The 18,467-nt window shown below is 33.3% G+C and overlaps 1 protein-coding gene and 1 pseudogene across 1 annotated transcript; both read right to left on the bottom strand.

The window, feature by feature from the left end:
• Positions 1-2,151: 2,151 nt before the first annotated feature.
• On the bottom strand, positions 2,152-3,587 carry LOC148206513 (protein IRX15-LIKE pseudogene; annotated as a pseudogene).
• Positions 3,588-15,473: 11,886 nt separating this feature from the next.
• LOC148206512 (scopoletin glucosyltransferase-like) lies at positions 15,474-17,273 on the bottom strand. Its single transcript, XM_088113696.1, has one exon. It carries the CDS (start codon positions 17,182-17,184, stop codon positions 15,763-15,765), a length of 1,422 nt encoding a protein of 473 aa, XP_087969822.1. The 5' UTR covers positions 17,185-17,273; the 3' UTR covers positions 15,474-15,762.
• Between the last annotated feature and the right edge of the window lie 1,194 nt (positions 17,274-18,467).

The following is an 18,467-nucleotide window of genomic DNA, read 5'->3' as shown; positions in this document are numbered from 1 at the left end:
ACAATATTTTCTAATGGGAGGTTCTAGAACTTTGCTGATTCATTAACTACTAAAGAATAAAATCATCCTTATGACTCACACGGGTTTGGACCTCTCACTGCTAATAATATTTCTTGGATTGGTTACTGCAACACCTGAGCATGTAACTTCAATACTTCCTGATTCAAAAGCTTATTTGTTTTCTTCAAACTATCAGCAATACTTTTTGAGAAGGAAAGCCCTGATGTTGTTGGAATAGGTGTAGCTGAACGAGGGGGACTTGGTTTTCTAGAGAATGGAGACACATACCTAGAACTCACTGCAGATAGCGTCAGCACAGGTCTTGGAGTTGTTCGCTTCAATAATAATCTTGTGGCCGCCATTCCCCAACAAAAGGTCAACGTCCTCCACTAACTTAACAAAATTTTCACAATGATATTGAATATGGTGAGCTGATTGTAGAAGGATATTGGTAAGTGGGTTGTTAGCTACAAATATATTCTTAAACGGATATTGAGATCCGTTTGTTCTTCAACGGAGATCGATATCTGTTTATGAATCTAACGCATATTCACATCCTATTGAAGGATAAAAGAGGAATGAGGAGATGTAGAGTCAGATGTGGTGGTGGAGGGAGTAACACCCGTATATAATCCGTGTGATATTTTTGTGTGGATATGATGGTTGAGGCCTCTTCTCGGCTCATTCCGAACCCAAAATATAAATTTTAAAATTAAGAACAACGTTTGATTTGTTCATATTTCTAACATTTAAATAATTGTAAAAAAGTAACTAGTGTGTGCGTTATGCTTAAAAATTTTCTTATTTTAAATAAATAATGCACTTCAAAATTTGGTCCGTACAAATACGCTGTTTTGCTTACAAAACCAGTGCTTTGAGAAAAATATTTAAAAATAATCAAATTATCGGCGTAGTCTAAAACAAAGAATGAGGCTGTTCTGAAAGATATTTAAAGTATAAAATAATTAAACTTCGAAATAATTGGTAAAAATAAATTAATGCATACAAAAATATGAAGGGTCAAAGCAAATTGACACAGTGAGGTACGGGCACTCTCCAGTACAACTCATGTTCCACGATAACAATAATTTTAGTTTTCCTTTGCATTTTTCAATATTATATATAATATTAAATCTAAAAGTAAAAGAGGTTATCATCGCTGGCAAATTCTGACCGTACCACCACCGACACTCAGCCATAAAAATTCTGACCGCTGTTGGGCTAGCTGGTAAGAAAAAACATCTTTAAAATATTCACAATGTCATAAATGAACTCGTATCACATGTGACAAGACAACTCTCAACAAAACTACGAATACCAGATCTTAACCATTATTATTAACATTTGTACAAAATAGTTGTAAGAATTCATTCCAACTTCTTTTCTTCGCTTCCTCCGGTCGTTCAACTCTTCGTTTTTCTCCGATTGTCTAACTCGTCAAACGTATATCTCTCCATTTATGGTTCTAATGCAAAAAACACTTCAATATTGAAATTAAATATGCTTCTAAACTAGATCTTAATGTAATTTTGAAAAAATTATCTTTAATTAAACAATAATCTCGTATTTTTAGATTTTATAACCATCAAATCCATTAACTATTATTAACTATCTATTAATACAGTATATTTTTAAACAATATAACTTATTAATTATTCATTAATATCATGTATTTATATTTGATATAATCATTAAACCTATAAATTAACTATTAATGTTTTTCAATTATTAATGTTTTTCAACTTACCTCCTAGTTGTGTTGCCACAGGATTGGTTGTATAAGAAGAAGTATTGGTGGTTTCAGTCATAAGCTGATCAACTGTATACTGTTAATCATGAACAACTTCTCACTGTACAGTAAAAATTTAATTCAAACCCAAATATTATATAGAAATAGAAATAGAAAAAAAAAATCCTGAGACTCAAATTAGGACCAGAAATAAAGGACTTTATTATCCGAGCCCGCTCAATTGAATTTTCTCCCTCCTACCGCCTGCAACTTCAGATTTAGACTTATTAATGGACCACACAGAGTTATATTATATTAGTTCAGTAGTATAATTTAAAATAATAAATTCAAAAAACTCCATTCATATTCCTCGCCCTTTTTTGGGGAGAAAAGCATGCCCTACATAAAATACCAACTTAAAATACACTTTCTTTCTTTTAAAATATATATATTTATATAAAGACCAGAAAAAGAAAAAAGAAAGAAAAAAAAAAGAGCATTTTACAGATTCTCTAAAATCACAAGATAATCCTAGTCCTCTTCATCGACACCCATTGACGACGGAAATGACGACAACGAGGAACTCGAGTTTCTGCAAAACACGGCGCCTTCCACGTTGTGAACTTCACTAGCTACAAGAAAGTAACCCAACGAATCCACCAACTCAACCAAATTCTCTTGGCAGAGAAATTCGTCGCTGAAAACCCTCTCCACCTCTCTCCCAAAATCATGGACGAAGACGTGAGTGTTGCCAGCCTTAGCGCTCCGGGCGAGAACCGCCGCCGTGAAGATGGCCGACATCCGCCCGGGAGCCTCCGGAGAATACCCCCTGGGCCCGTCGACGAGAATGACGTCCCACGCAACTTGATAAATGTGGTTGGGTAGATCGTTGATGGCGAGCTTGCATTCGGAGAACAAGAGGTTTTGGACGGGCCGGCAGTCGGTCTGGACCTGGGCACGGGTCTGAGAGAGAAGTTTGGGAAAATCGGAGACTTTAGTGGTGAACTGAACGTCGTAGGCTTCGATGCCGGGATTGGACTGCTCGAACTTAGAGATGGCGTATTCGTTCTCGTCAAGGAAGACGGTGCGTCCCTGGTGGTTGAGTGCGGCCCAGAGGAGAGACTCGTGGGTGAGACCGAAGACGAGGAAGTTGGGACGTGGCTTGAGGAGGAGGGCTTTGGAGAGGGCGGCGAGCTCCGCGGAAGACATGGGCTTGACGGAAACGTTGGAGGCGGCGGCGTAATGGAGGAGCGCTTTGGAGACGGAGGGCGGGAGAGTGGAGAGGGCGGCCGCAGAGGTTGAGGCGGCGGTGGAGGAGAAGGTTGTGGTGATGAGGGTGCAGGTGAAGAGTATTGTGGATAAAAGGAGGAAAAAGAAGAAGAGGGAGAGGCGGTAGGATGAGAAGATTGTTGTGGCGTTGGTCGGTAGAGGGCTTTGTTTGTGAAGGGAAGGGTGGAAGAGTATGAGCTTGGCGTTGTTGGAATTAGTCTTCATTTTGAAGGAGAAGAAGAAGCGAAGGTGTCTATGTTTCTTCAGTTGTGGTGGGAGTGAAAACAGAAATGAGTTGAGGAAGGTACATTGAGGTTGGGAAGTGGATTATGAGGGTCACACGTATCCCCAGACTCCTGCCATAGGTTGTGGGAAATGTAAATGCCTTGGTCCACTCTCTCTTTAATGTAAACTCTACTAACAATATTTTCAAAATACTAAAGACGTGGAATAAGATAAGGTAACTTTGAAATGTGATCTGAAAATGAGTTACTGAGACGCATATCGTGCTCAAATGTGACAAAATTGAGCATTATCAACGTGATGGCCGGCAAAGAATGGAATAATTATCGTTAATGTAGGCAACATTTGGCATAATCAGGATCTGTTAAAAATCATATCCACTACCTGACTGATAACTACGAAGTGCCGCAAGTAAAGCGATGTTGATGGCATTGACCAAGAACTTCACATTCACATCCCAAATCTCGCGATCCTATATAGTTTGAGAGAATTAGGGTAATCCTATTGATTAGGAAACAAACACATTAATAAATTAAAAATCCCCTGATCACGACTTGAATTTTGAATTTGATTATTGTTATTGCGGCAATCAAGGGGAGCTTTAGCATATTCTCATTAGAGATCTTATGATAAGTTTTTGTTTGTTTTGTTCACGTTTATCCTAGCAACCTTTCTCCAAGCACTATGTCCTTTTACTCCTGTGTTTGTTTCACTTCAACTTTAATGGAAGGGTGGTCTTTATTTCTAAGTCACATACTTTCACCTTTTTCCACCGCTTCACCTTTGTTTTCTTCTTACTTTTATTTTGTTTTATGTTTCAAAGGATCTTACTTTAATTATTCATAATTGAAAATTTCTTTTGAAGAGGTGAATTCAACGGTTTCTATCTTGAAATATCATCACGTATTGAGAGCCAAACTAACTAACATACTAAAAGTAACGACATACTTACTTTTACGGTTTCTCTTAATAAATAAATATATTTTTAGTTCTTAATTAGAATTCAATTTTATTTTAAATTTTAACATTGTTTTAATCATGATCCTGAGTATAGACTTTTGGATAAATGGTGAGATCTGAATGCTTTTGAAGTTCTGACATGTACTTTTGATGAAAGAGACTCACATAGAAAGACTTTCTGACGTTTAAGTTAATAAAAGAGTTGTGATCTTATTAGTAAGAAGAGTAATGATACTATGACATACTTTTACATTCATTTGACACAGACTACAAAGATAGAATGGTAAAAAAAAGTGTAAACTTTTGTATTGTTTCAAGAAAAAAGAGAATAAAAAGTAAGAAAGGATAATTTCAAATGAATGTAAAATATTTAGGTGTGTCAAAGAATCTTTACTCTAGTAAGAAAGAATAATTATGAGAGTCAGTATTCCCTTGGAAATTTCATATGTATTTATAGAATTTTTGGTTATTAGGCCAATGTTACAAAATATTAGAGCTGTTAAAATGGGTTACGACCCGCGGACCAATTCGGCCCACCATGAGTTCGGACCGGGTTAGGTTTGAAAAAATGTATTTTTTTTATGTAGGTCAATTTTCAACTCGGCTCAATTAAACTCAACTCATCTGGGTTGAACCCGTGGTAAGCCGGGTTGGCTCACCGACCAACCTATTTTATTTTATTAATTTATTATCATATGAAATCCTAAAAAACACCATCCGACTCATTATACGTGGATTGTATTGTACTTTTTATTATTATTTTGAATTGTCTTGAGTTTAACATTTTGGGAGTGAAATTTATTTAGATTTGAAATACAAAAATTTATAATTTTTTATTTACAAAAATGTAATTAAGTGAGCTAGTGAACCAGTCCGTTTAACCCACCAACTCGTAGTGGGTTGAGCTGGATTCAAATTTTTCTGGTTTGCTAATAAATGAGCCAGGTTGAATTGACTCACTAAGTCACCAACCCGTGGTGACCCGGACCGGGTCGGGCCAGATGGCCTGTTTTGACAACATTACAAAATATGTAATATGTTATCAAATAATATTAGTAAAATAAACACTTACCTCAAATAAATAATAATAATAATAATAATAATAATAATAATAATAATAACAACAACAATGTGATCCTTACTGTAAATAATAACAATAATATCAAAATGGCACGATTAGTCATGATTGTTAAAGACAAAATCATCTATACGCCCAAAAGCTCTCATGTCTTAGGAAATATAAAAACACATCTAGGCTAAAATACCCAAACGCATGGCTAAACGATGTTCTGCCTAAAGCGTCCAAGAGAGATTGAGTTAAAATGCTTAATGCTTATAATACCTATGATAGGTATTTAGCTTCTCTCGAAAACAAAATAGATCGAGACAATGTCTCTGTAAAAATATATTAAAAGACTTAATTATTAAAATGTGTAAGAAAGCTTAAGCAAGCTAAACGCTATTTGTCTAAAAAGAAACAAAAGCTAAAGAAGCGTTTACTTGACTAAACGATGTCATGAGCTTAAGAAGTACCTCATCTTATGATGAAGTATATATCTACACTTGGTATCTTCAAAGAAAAGAGCTTAATCGAAAAATGCTACCTAACGGTAGGAAAATCAAAAGCACTTTGTTGTTCTAAGCAAGCATTAAATGACATTAAATGCTTAACGGTTAAAAACAACAAAAATGATAAAAAAAGATGTATCCGCTACATGCATACTTTACTGTAATTTTGCATATAAGCTATTTTACACACATTCACACTACTATAGATTAAATATAAAAAAGTGGACGTTAGACACAAAGGAGATATTCATAGAATGTTCCTCACTTGAAGCAAAGTCTAAAATAGTTATACAACCTACTTCAAACAAAGAACTAAAAAAACATGTCTGCTCTGACAAGTTGACTTATTTAACGACTGTTGTGACAAGAAGAAAGAGAAAGCACTAATATCAAGGCTATAAACTACAAACTCAATCTAATGGACAAATGCCCATGAAGCCTATAAATAGAATATCTCTCAAGAAGAAAATCAAGAGGATAACTTAAGAAAATATCTTAAGAAAGAAGAGCTTAAAAAGACATATTCATCCTAAAAAGAAGAAGAGAAAGAGCTCACGAAAAAGAATACATTTATGCTGAAGAAAAGAGAAGAGAAGAGAAAAAGAGAAAGAGATACTCTCAAACTTCATTGTCATATTGCTTACTATTGTAAGAGAGAAGAGAGAAACACCTGCGAGTGTTTAAACTGCATTCTATTGTATTCAAATTCTCTTAGTGAGAGATATAGTTTGAACTACTTGTAAGCAATCTTGATTGCAATTCTGAAGAGAATTAAAACACTCACAACTAAACTCAATTTGAGTTGAGGAATCTTGGCAAGGTTGTTGAGTACCAGGAGTGGTTTAAATACTCAAAGGAAATCTTGATGGGTTGTTGAGTACCGAGAGTGGTCCGAATACTCAAAGAAAATCTCAGTTGGGTGCTGAGTACCAGGAATGGTGTTAATATTCAGAGGAAATCTCGGTGAGGTAGCTGAGTACCAAGAATAGTGCTAATACTCATTTATAATCTTATGAAGATTATAATGGAACCCTCTGCGGAGGAGACTAAATGTAACTCGGTTGAAGCGAACTAGTATAAAATCTCTTGTGCAGTTATCTCTTCTCTTATCTAAACGATCCTCTTGTGGATTATCACGAGCAATTATGAGAATTTTCAAGCAATTTTTTGCTATTGTGCATTCATTAAATGCATAATCGATTATCACGAGTTAAATAACTAACAACGGATTTTTGGAAGTATCCATGAGTGAGATCTCTTTAAATTGAATTTGGACTCTCATTCTAACATACGAAATACGTGAATTTCAAAAAGCTTATCTATTTTGCTGTGTGTTGTGATAACTGTGTTCTAGGGTTTGTGTAACCCTTGTGCGTGTGGATTTGAAAACTTGGTGTTAGCATAGAGCGAGAACTTTCATGGGAGTTATGATTGAGTGATGTTGTTGTTTCTGAGTTAAAGCTTGTCATCCTTTGTGAAGATTCAAAGGAGGTGCTCATCCTTCGTAAAACATTTGGAGGAGGTGTTCATCCCTTGTGAGTTTAAGGGGAAATGAGTTTCATCTCTTGTGATAACAAGAGAGGTGTTCTAACCTTAAATTGTGTTGTGATTGTAACAGTTTGTTGGTTTGTGATAGTGAAACGTTAATTTTTTTAGATTAACAATTGGATGTAGGATCTATGTGATATGAACCAGTATAAAAATCACCTGTGCAATTTTCTCTCTTCCTTACTCTCTTATTTGTTTTAGTTTATCGTTAAGGAACTTAATTTAAAAGAGAAAATAATTAAAGGCTCAATTTTCCATAAGAAACCAATTCACCCCCTCTTGGTTTGTTATACAAACTAATCATTATGTTGCACCGCTTTGACAAGAGCAAAGTAGAACCATAAAAACAACAAAAATGGAAACAAGATTATAACAAGTAAGAACAACACATAAACACATAAAAACAATGAAGATAAATAAAGAAACAAAGGAAACTTAGCTCTTGAAGAACCAAGGCTCTTGATACCAAATGATGAGAACCTCCTTAGCTAGGTTTGGCCAAAACTAGGAGATGTGCATGGAGGGGTGTTTCCTTTGATGGATGGTGTAGAAAAGTGGTAGTAAATGGTCTAAGGATGATGAGCTAAGGTGTGGATGGTGTAGAAGCTCATGGAATCTAGGAGATATGGTGGTGATGGTGTAGTGTTTGGTGGCTCCAAGAGAGATGAGGCTAACTCAAGGACGAAGGTGACTAGAGGGTCCTCTAGGGTTACTCAAATCTTGATCTAGGAAGTGTATGACCATAATTTGGCAGTATAACATTACATTAATCCAAGATGAAATACAAGGATGGAAACACCTATATTTATAGGCCAAGGGTGTCTCCTTCTAACTCTAAAAGCATGATCTTCCACCTTTGATCTCATTGAAAAAAAATTAGGAAAGTGGACAAGTGTCCACAAATCCTCTCCAATGATGGGAGGACATGACCATTTACAAAACACAACCCTCTCCATTCCGAGAGTGTCATGTAACCATTACTAGAAACAAATCCTCTCTAATGGTGGAGGGACATGTGGCCACTACCAAAAATAAATTTTCACCACTCCTACGGCGTCATGTGGCCACTTCTAAAAAGAAAATCATTTTCAATGAAAGCATGACACATGACACACACTTTTCACTTAGGTCTTAACACAAACCTTAAACAAACCCACAAGATAGAGTTGATGTCATCTTTATGGATAGCTTCCACTCTCTTAAAAGTGTTTGACCATAAGGATTTTTCATCGTTATGTCTCTACTTTAATATACGGTTTAACTTAGTGTGGTTTTAAGGAATTAAAACAAATTCCAATAATTTAATAATCAAATCATTAACACTATACTTTATGATACATAATCATATATACTTATTGTTTATTATTAATTGGTCTGAAACCAACAATAAACGCTATACTCTTCAATTTCCCCATAAATTTTAAGTTTCGTTGCAATCTCGTGCACTTGCTCTCTACTTGGATTTCGTATTCCAAATGCAAAAAGGGCCTCTAGTAGAGCAACTTGTTCTTTAGTAGGACTCCATCATTTATATCCCAGCTTGTCTTGAACTTCCAAATTTCTTAAATTTTTGTTCATTTTTCTAAGAGACAAAAGTGAAGGAATATTATGTTTGTGTCAAAGAGGGTTGATACAATTAGTTTTCTTTTAACTCAATTTTGTCCATAGTCTAGTTTGAAGTCCAGTCTAGATGTATTCTCTGATCCTCGCAAAGGATCTTACTAGATCTAAGTCCAACAAGTTTATATCCATGATTTGTTTGAGTTAAAATAATTTTTAGGGTACGTAGCATTGTTCTACCTGAATTCCTCTATCATACCTTCAAACGAAGGGAGGTTAACAACAGTTTTCCAGCATATACCCAATTATTAGTTTATTAGTATTAAAAAAAAGTGAAGAGTGGTGAAATAACAAAACAAATAAACTAGTATAACAAGAACAAGGAACAAACATAAATGCAAAAGAACATGGATTAAAAGAAAGCTTAAAGAAAAGAAGGAACAAAACGAAAGATTGAGAGGATGAAACACTTACACGGATACGAAAAACAAAAGGCACACTTAGAGAGAGAGGCTTCTCACAGAATTAGGACACTCTCGAAGGACACTCAATGAGAGTAAACTCACGCTCCACTATGAGACTCAAGTGTCGCTCAATGCGGAGGAATGCTCTATTTATAGCCAAACATTTTCACTGTAGCAACAATTCCAGTTGTTGCTACCGGTTGTGTCACAGTGTCGGTTATTAAAAAATATAATAATAATAATAATATTGGTATACGTGAGGAGTATGGGAAATTATTGGATAAATTTCTTATGTATGGTATTTTGATTTGTGAAAGGGCTATGTTTGTTATATTTTTTAGAAAAAAAAATGCTTTGGTATTTGTATGTAGAGTAATTAGTATAAATTGAATTAACTAGGTAACCCATAAAGGAAGGTAACAGTAATATACAGTACATCTGATATATATAACTCATAATATGACTTATGTGAATAATTATTTGAAGAATCAAAATATATTACCATAATCATTATGTACTAACACTTAACTATTAGAAGTTGTAATTGACTTGAAACTAAATAAATAAATTAGTATATATATATATATATATATATATATATATATATATATATATATATACATATAGATATATATATATATATATATATATATATATCTATATGTGTATATATATATATATATATATATATATATATATATATCGTACTATCATATATTTTTCTTCAAGTATAGAATTTTCGAGGTCGAAAATTCTTTTGTTGTTGGAGAGAATGTAAGACCCATGAAAAATATTTACCTTAATAGTAACAATTTTATTACTAGTAGTAATAAATTTCTTTGTGAATGAAAAATATAATAAATTTCTTTGTGAATGGAAAATATAATAAATTTATGTAAAAAATAAAATGTGGAAAGCTAAAAGGAAATTTTGGTAGCTTAATTGGTAGAAAATTGTAGTGATTTCAAAAACATGGGTTCAAATTCTTTTCTACCTTTTTGTTTTAAAATAAACTTAAAAAAAAAATTAAAAATTTTTTTTTTAAAAAAAAAATTAAAATATTGATAGTGGATAAAGCACTTCAGATTTTAAGGCATTATTGAGGAATCCATTATGTAAGTGGTGATTAAGATATTAATGTAATAAAATAATATTAAAATAATAAATAATATTAAAAAATTGATGAATAGTAAAATTTTTGGACTATAAATAAATAGCCATGAGATAAGAGGCTATTTTGCATAAAGAGAGGAAGAATCAAGTGAGAAACCTTGAGAAATAGAGAAGAAAGAGTTAGGAAGAAATTTTTAGTTGCAAGAAGAGTAGAGGCTCTAGAGGGTTTTTGGGGAAACAAATTCGGAGCAAGAGAAGTCTGGAGTAGAGGTAGGGGAGCTAACCTTTCTAAGCTTTTATATTATGATTTAGTATTGCTTTATTACTATTCATGTCTTGAAATTCTGTGTAAATACTATTAATGCTTACTGTATATCTATCTATATTGAATTTCTGTGTTAACATTATATGATGTTGTTTTGAATCTGTAAATAAGAAATTTGTTAAAACTAGTTGAGGAAAACTTTGGCTAAGGAAAGACTTGGTACTTAAGTTGTCCATTGTGACATACCTCTCTTTCCTGGAAGTCTACTCGACAAGTTTTTAACTTAAATCTTGTTGAACAGATTATGTACTATTAAATTATTGTGCAATATATCTTGTTGGAATGGAAATTTTTTATGAACTCATGTTATTGTGGTAGATATGGAATTATGAATTATAATTGAGATTGTAGGATAGAGGAATCTTAAAAATCGGAGTTGGTATATCCCTGATCATAGAGCAGCCCAGGTCAAATCCAGTAAGTTGTGACTAGTCATATGTACTGGTGTTTATGGTGAGTTTGATTCGTCAAACATTTGATTCTTCTCCGGTTACCATTTATGGTGATATTTTAGTATTGCTAATTTATTTTGTGATATATTCATTTTGTATGATTTTTGTGATGATTGTATTTTATTATATTATATTTGAATTTATGCGTCTGAACATGATATGAGTATTATGGGGAGATTTTGTAAGGGTATAATGTGAGTTGAGGAATATTAGTATGGTATGAGTCTCGTGGAGAGATTCAGTAATGATATGGTATTTGTGTATATGTTGATGTTGAGGGTCCTGTAGTTGGAGGTTATCTTGATACTCTAATAATCATCCAGTCTCAAGTAAGGAAGGATGAATTATGTGGTGAGAAGGGCAAGAGGTATTGGTCTATGTGCCGGTTTTGGACATAGTGTTGAGGACTAACCTTGTGGATGGTGTGGAGGGCAGGAGGTCCTGGTCTATGTGTCGGTTTTGGACATAATGTTGAGGACTAACCTTATGAATGGTATGGAGTATTTTGGAAGTGTATTTGTAGGAGGAAGTAGAAGGCATCACAAGTGCATAACCTCACGTGACCGCTCATCAACATATCATCGGAATGAGTGTCTATTGGGTATTGTGGAATGAGTGTCTATTGGGTATTGTGGAATGAGTTTCTATTGAGTATTGTGGGACGAGTGTCTATTGAGTATTGTGAGATGAGTGTCTATTAGTAATTATGGTATTATGGGATGAGTATCTATGATGCGATTGTTGTATGATGGTATAAGTATCTATGATGCGATTGTTTATGATGGTATGAGTATCTATAATGCGATTATTGTATGATGGTATGAGTATCTATGATGCGATTGTTGTATGATGGTAGGAGGGTGTCAAACATAATTATTATATGAGGTTTGTTGAGTAATTGATGAGTATCTATGATGCGATTGTTGTATGATGGTGTGAGGGTGTCTGACATAATTATTATATGAGGTTTGTTGAGTGCATCAAAGTAATTATGCATGTTTTATAAATGATTGGTTGCATGTTAGCTCACCCTACTTGTTTGTGTTTGGGTATGTGCAATGATCGTATAATTCGTTATACGGGAGCAGATGAAGGAATGTCGTCTGACTCAGTGCCAATGAAGAAAGAGATAAAAGAATAAAGTAGAAGAATTCGAGTTATATTTATGAATTTGTATGGTATTTTGATTTGTGAAAGTGCTAGATGTTTGTTATATTTATTTATTTATTTTTTTTTAGAAAAAAAATGCTTTGGTATTTGTATGTAGCGTAATTAGTATAAATTGAATTGACTAGGTAACCCATAAAGGAAGTTAACAATGATATACATACAGTACATCTGATATATATATAACTCATAGTATGACTTATGTGAATAATTTCTTTAAGAATCAAAATATATTACCATAATCATTATGTACTAACACTTAACTATTAGAAGTTGTAATTGACTTGAAACTAAATAAATAAATTAATATATATATCGTACTATCATAAATTTTTCTTAAAGTATAGAATTTTCGAGGTCGAAAATTTTTTGTTGTTGAGGAGAATGTAAGATCCGTGAAAAATGTTTACCTTAATTGTAACAATTTTATTACTAGTAGTAATAAATTTCTTTGTGAATGGAAAATATAATTAATAAGTTAAATATAGAAATTTTGGTAGCTTAAATGGTAGAAAATTGTGGTGATTTCAAGAACATGAATTCAAGCTCTTTTCTACCTTTTTGTAAAAAAAAATATTGATAGTGGATAAAACACTTCAGATTTTAAGGCATTATGTAAGTGGTGATTAAGATATTAATATAATAAAATAATATTAAAATAATAAATAATATTAAAAAAATTGATGAATAGTAAAATTTTTGCACTATAAATAGTCATGAGAGGGGAGACTATTTTGCACAAAGAGAGGAAGAATCAAGTGAGAAACCTAGAGAAATAGAGAAGAGGAGTAAGAGAAGTCTAAAATAGAGGTACGGGAGCTAACCTTTCTAAACTTTTATATTATGATTTAATATTGTTTTATTACTATTCATGTCTTGAAATTCTATGTGAATACTGTTAATGCTTACTGTATATCTATCTATATTGAATTTCTGTGTTAATATTATATGTTGTTGTTTTGAATCTGTAAATAAGAAATTTGTTAAAATTACTTGAGGAACACTTTGGCTAAGAAAAGACTTCGTACTTAAGTTGTCCATTGTGACGCACTTCTCTTTCTTGGAAGTCTACTCGACAAGTTTTTAACTTAAATCTTGTTGAACAGATTATGTGCTGTTAAACTATTGTGGTAAACATGATCTATGGAGTGAATTTTCCTATAACAATGTGTTCTGAAACATTCTTTTGACTTTCTTAGTAATCACTCCTTATCTTTCTCTACATTTCTACTATATCTTGTATCATATATATTTCTTTCTCTTTTCATCTTTTTTTTTTTCACACCCTGATTTTCCCTTCCCTCCACCCTCCACTTTCATCTTTTATCGATAAACCTAAAAAAAAAAACATTTATAAAACAATACATAATCAATTTCATTTATTCTTTGTATGTATCGTTTATTCTTTAATAAATGTAAAGAAGTCCCATACTATAAAATTAAATTTAATACAATTTCAATGACAAAAGTCTAATTGGTATTACATAACCATTCTTTTTACATCAGTTGACGTAGAAATTCTTTTATTTTCTACATTAAATATATTTTTCAATTTTTCTTTAGGAAAACGACGTTATCGGTTAAAAAAATTCAATCTTTACACGTAACTAAAGGTTAAGACATTGAAATAAATAGTTATACAATACATCCAAACAGTGATATAATATGAGTAGAATAAATTGAAAATAGCTAAACACAATTCCCCAAGAAAAAAAGTTATTCTTAGTTTAGAACTTAAGGAAATATACAACTTATAGCGAGAATTATTTCTAATTTATATATACAAGTGAAGCATGTATAAACAAAGACAACTATTTCTAATAATATATGAACTTAAATATGAATTGTGTTTAATTAAAAGAATAATCTTTTTACTTTTATTAGTATACTCTTGTTGTGAAGGTGTATCAGTATAATTCTTGGTATTTTTCTTCTTCCCTACTCTTGCATATATTAAATTTGAATTGGAACTATTTGTATGCATATGTTCTATTTACAGGTGACGAAAAATTAATAGGTGAGGAGGAAGGAAATGATGCCTCTATTTACAATTTTCTTCCCTTATGCAAGGAGACTAATATAGACCTATCATCATTTGATAAGTCGTCTTGAGAAATTTCTTTGCTTTTGGATTTAGGGATAGTTTCAACTGGTGTTGAAAATTGGTCCAGCAACTACTAGCTATTGGAAACAAGAACCAAGATTCTCTTCCAAAATCCAACGCTTGAACAATCTTTTAAAATATATATATATATATATATATATATATATATATATATATATATATATATATATATATATATATATATATATATATATATATATATAAAATTGATGCTACACTATAAAAATCCAGAGAAGGAAAACAAAATTCTGCACCAATTCCAGTTGAAACCAACATCAACTAATTCCTGCACCAATTTTCTGTGCACCTTTAGATCTTTCTGGTGGCTACACACGACAACTAAGCTCTTGTTTCTTATATATGTGTCAAATTCGTTTTGAACTATAACTAATGATTAAAAAAAATAAAACATATTTTCAAACAAAGTTTACCAGTAGATTTCGTATTAAAATTACAGTATATATGAAACTGATTGAGCACTAATAAAATGATAAACAATAAGTATGTAAGTTTAGGTAAAAATGTCTCTGATAAACAGATGTTAAGAAGAGATGGAGCTAAGACATTGTTTTTGTAAAGACCTAATACAGTTTTGGTTTGGTGCAATATCTTATAGTCATGCATGATTTTGGGTATGTTTTATTATTATAAGTCATATTTAGATATAATATAATAGATTTTCTTTAACTTGACTACTTTGTAATATTGAAGGTGTGACCAATTCCATAATAGTTGAATTTATGAAAAATTAGAATGTTAAAATTAGTATGTTATTATTATTAGTTAGCAGAAAGAACATTTGTATATACAAACAGTTTTAGCACTTGTTTTTACATAAGCACATGATAATTCACTCACTTGTTAACAAGTCTCTCTAATATCACTCTTATTTAACATAAATTCTTATTAAGCACATTTGAGAGAACAAAATATAGAAGGGGCATATGAGTCTTATTCAACATAAATTCTTTCTTTACGCAGTTTTCTTTATACGGCTCTGGACTATCTATCTCCTCTGTATGGCAGATGTGCCCTTTGTTATGAAAATCATCTCAAATTTCCATTAACAGCTTCAATTCCTTTTCTGTTATTGTTTTATTACTTTTTCGAATATTTTTCGAATTTTTTGCTCGTAACAGCACACACAACTTAATTAAGCAGCTCTAAGAGATGCTCTAAAATACTAAATACATCACTCTGTTTTTCAATAGGATATGAAACTATAAAATTGATTTATTTCAGTCGGTGAGTGAACCCAACTCAGCAATTAAAGCATTCAAATCTGAGTTTGAAGATCCTCCTTCTGCTACAGCTTCCCTAGCTAGATGCGACAGCACCTTAACTTTGTTCCTCATTTCATCTGCTTCTTCGCCACTCATTATCCTTTTCACAGCCTTTTCTACTGCCTCCCATTTAACAGTATCTCCCACTCCTGCAGCCCATTTTTTAGCTCCAATAGGCACCCCAATTTTAAGGATCTCACACACCAATTTTTCATTGAAAAACTGCTCATAAGCAATAGGCCATGTTACCATAGGTACCCCAGCAACCACTCCTTCCAAAATTGAATTCCATCCACAATGGGTCACAAATGCTCCAACTGCTTCATGCTCAAGAATCAATACTTGAGGTGCCCACCCTCTTATGATTAGTCCCTTACCTTCCATCTTTTTCTCAAATTCCTCAGGTAGCCATTCAACTCCATCTTCTTCGCTTTTCCTCACCACCCAAATGAATTTTTCCCCTGAAGCCTCAAGACCCGTAGCAATGTCCTTAAGTTGAGAAGTTGTCATCTTTGTGGTAGTTCCAAAGCATACATAAACAACTGAGTTAGGTTTCTTTGTGTCAAGCCATTGTAGACACTCATGCTCTTCTCCTCTATGTGCTTGTTCTTCTTTAACCCTGTTGGAAAGAAACATTGGGCCTATGTGCCATGCTTTTCTTCCAAGAACCTTCCTTAAGTGATCTGCATAATCCTTCTCCAGCTCATAAAAGCTATTAACAACCATTCCATAGCTTTTCAACTCTGATTCTCTTACTTCCTCCAACAACTTTGTCACGCCTGGGCTTTCATCGCTGAGGACATGAGGTGACACCTGCATCCTTGTCATTGTAATCTCGCCGGGAAGGTTGGGAATGAGAAAGGGTTCAGAATCTGAAGAAACATTCTTGTAGGGCTCGTAGAGTCCCATGCACTCGTTAGCACATATAGAGAAGAAGCTAGTCCCGTCGTACACAAGGCTGGGAATTCCAAATTTGGCTGCTGAATTAATTGCCCATGGGAACATAACATCAGCAACGACACAATTAGGACGCTGCTCAAGCAACAGTTGCTCAAACTGGTCTTGAAGTAACCCACAAGCCCTCAAGAATGCAGGAAATAAGGCCCCGGAAGTGATGGAGTTAGTGTTCTCACACCCTTTAGGTAGACCAGCCTCGGCACATGGGAGCTCGATTGTTTGGACATGAATCATGGTGCTGCTGGTTTTGGGTTTTCCTATGGTTTTGATGATGAAAGGTTCGTTGAGGGGTGTGGTGATGATAGTGGCCTTCACACCCTTTTCAGCAAATAATTTGGCCATGTCAACGGTGGGAATTAAATGGCCATAAGCAAGGAAAGGGATGAAGAATACATGTAAAGAATGAACTTCATTGCTCATCTTTTTTAGTAGTAAGCAAGTTGGTATAACTTAGCACTTTGGACAATAACTCGGTAAGTAATAAGAGTGGAAACACAAGGAAAAGAGGGAGTTCAGGAATGAATAATTTGCCTTTTGGTTCTAGAGTGTGAAGTTTTTATAGTAGCACTTAAAAGTCTTGAAAATAAGTGTTCACTAGTGTGATTATGATAGTATACGCGGAAGCGGAGGTTAGACACGTGAAGTTGAATGGGGGTTGCATGCAGCAATTGTTTCCCGAACTTTTATCATAAACATTTATAACTTCAAATTCTCATAAATAAATTGATGGGACTATAAGAAAAGAGTAAATCAAAGTTTGACACAGTAGAGGTAGAACTCATATTAGAAAACATATATCATGAATAATGTATACCACTTAGGTTAGCGAGAAATTCATTGGTTGTAGAATTAGATATATGATAAATCAACTTTCGTTTTCTTTCTATCTTTGACGTGTTAAATTAGCTTCGTAACTTGATAATCATCTGAAAAACTATTGAACTGAATCAGTAAAACATATATATAAACTATAGATTCATGCTAGATTAGTTGTCGAGTTGTGTAAGTAGTGCTTTGGTTTGCGGACATCACATAGTACAACCTCAATAATAATGTTTACTGTTTTATTTGAATTAGTATATTTTATGCAATATTTAGTTACATCCACTTGGCACAAAATAAAACAGTTAATTGTTACTCGATGGTTGCTAAATAGTAGAATGATGGTTGCTAGAGGGAAAATAGTGGAATGATGGTTACGGATGGGAAGCACGTGAGAATTATTTCTCAACACCCATTTCAATATATTTGCATGCACTAGTACAGGAAGAGGACACCATACCGGTTAAGTTTACTCATAGGCATCGGTTTTTGAACCGAGACATATTCAAGCGAGGTAAAAAGTGGTAGCCTTTTTGTCTCGGTTCCAAACCGAGTTATTTTGTCTGTCTCTACGGCCTCAGTTAGAACCTAAACCGAGGTAGTAGGATTTATTTTTTTTTTCTCTACGGCCTCGGTTGAACCTAAACCGAGGTAGTAGGATTTTTTTTTCTGCGTGCTTGAGTTCTTAAATTATTTTAATTTCAAACCCAGAACCCAAACTCAAAAACGTTAAAATTGAAACAGAAAGCCAGAGATGAAACTCAGAGATGAAACTCAGAGATGAAACAACAATATTACATACTCAGATGAAACAACAATATTACAAGATACAATATTATAATATCCAATGTCAAAATTCTCTCTACAGAAGCAGCAAAATT

The sequence above is a fragment of the Vigna umbellata genome, chromosome 1 (assembly GCF_029865625.1).
Source record: "Vigna umbellata cultivar VRB3 chromosome 1, Vumbellata_1.0, whole genome shotgun sequence".
Lineage (NCBI taxonomy): Eukaryota > Viridiplantae > Streptophyta > Magnoliopsida > Fabales > Fabaceae > Vigna > Vigna umbellata.
Note: the sequence above shows the minus strand (reverse complement) of the source record. Positions and strands in the feature narration are given on the sequence as shown.

What these genes read in the sequence shown, in the direction of transcription:
- LOC148206512 (XM_088113696.1), bottom strand. Translation starts at nt 17,184, where the DNA reads ATGAGCAATGAAGTTCATTCTTTACATGTATTCTTCATCCCTTTCCTT.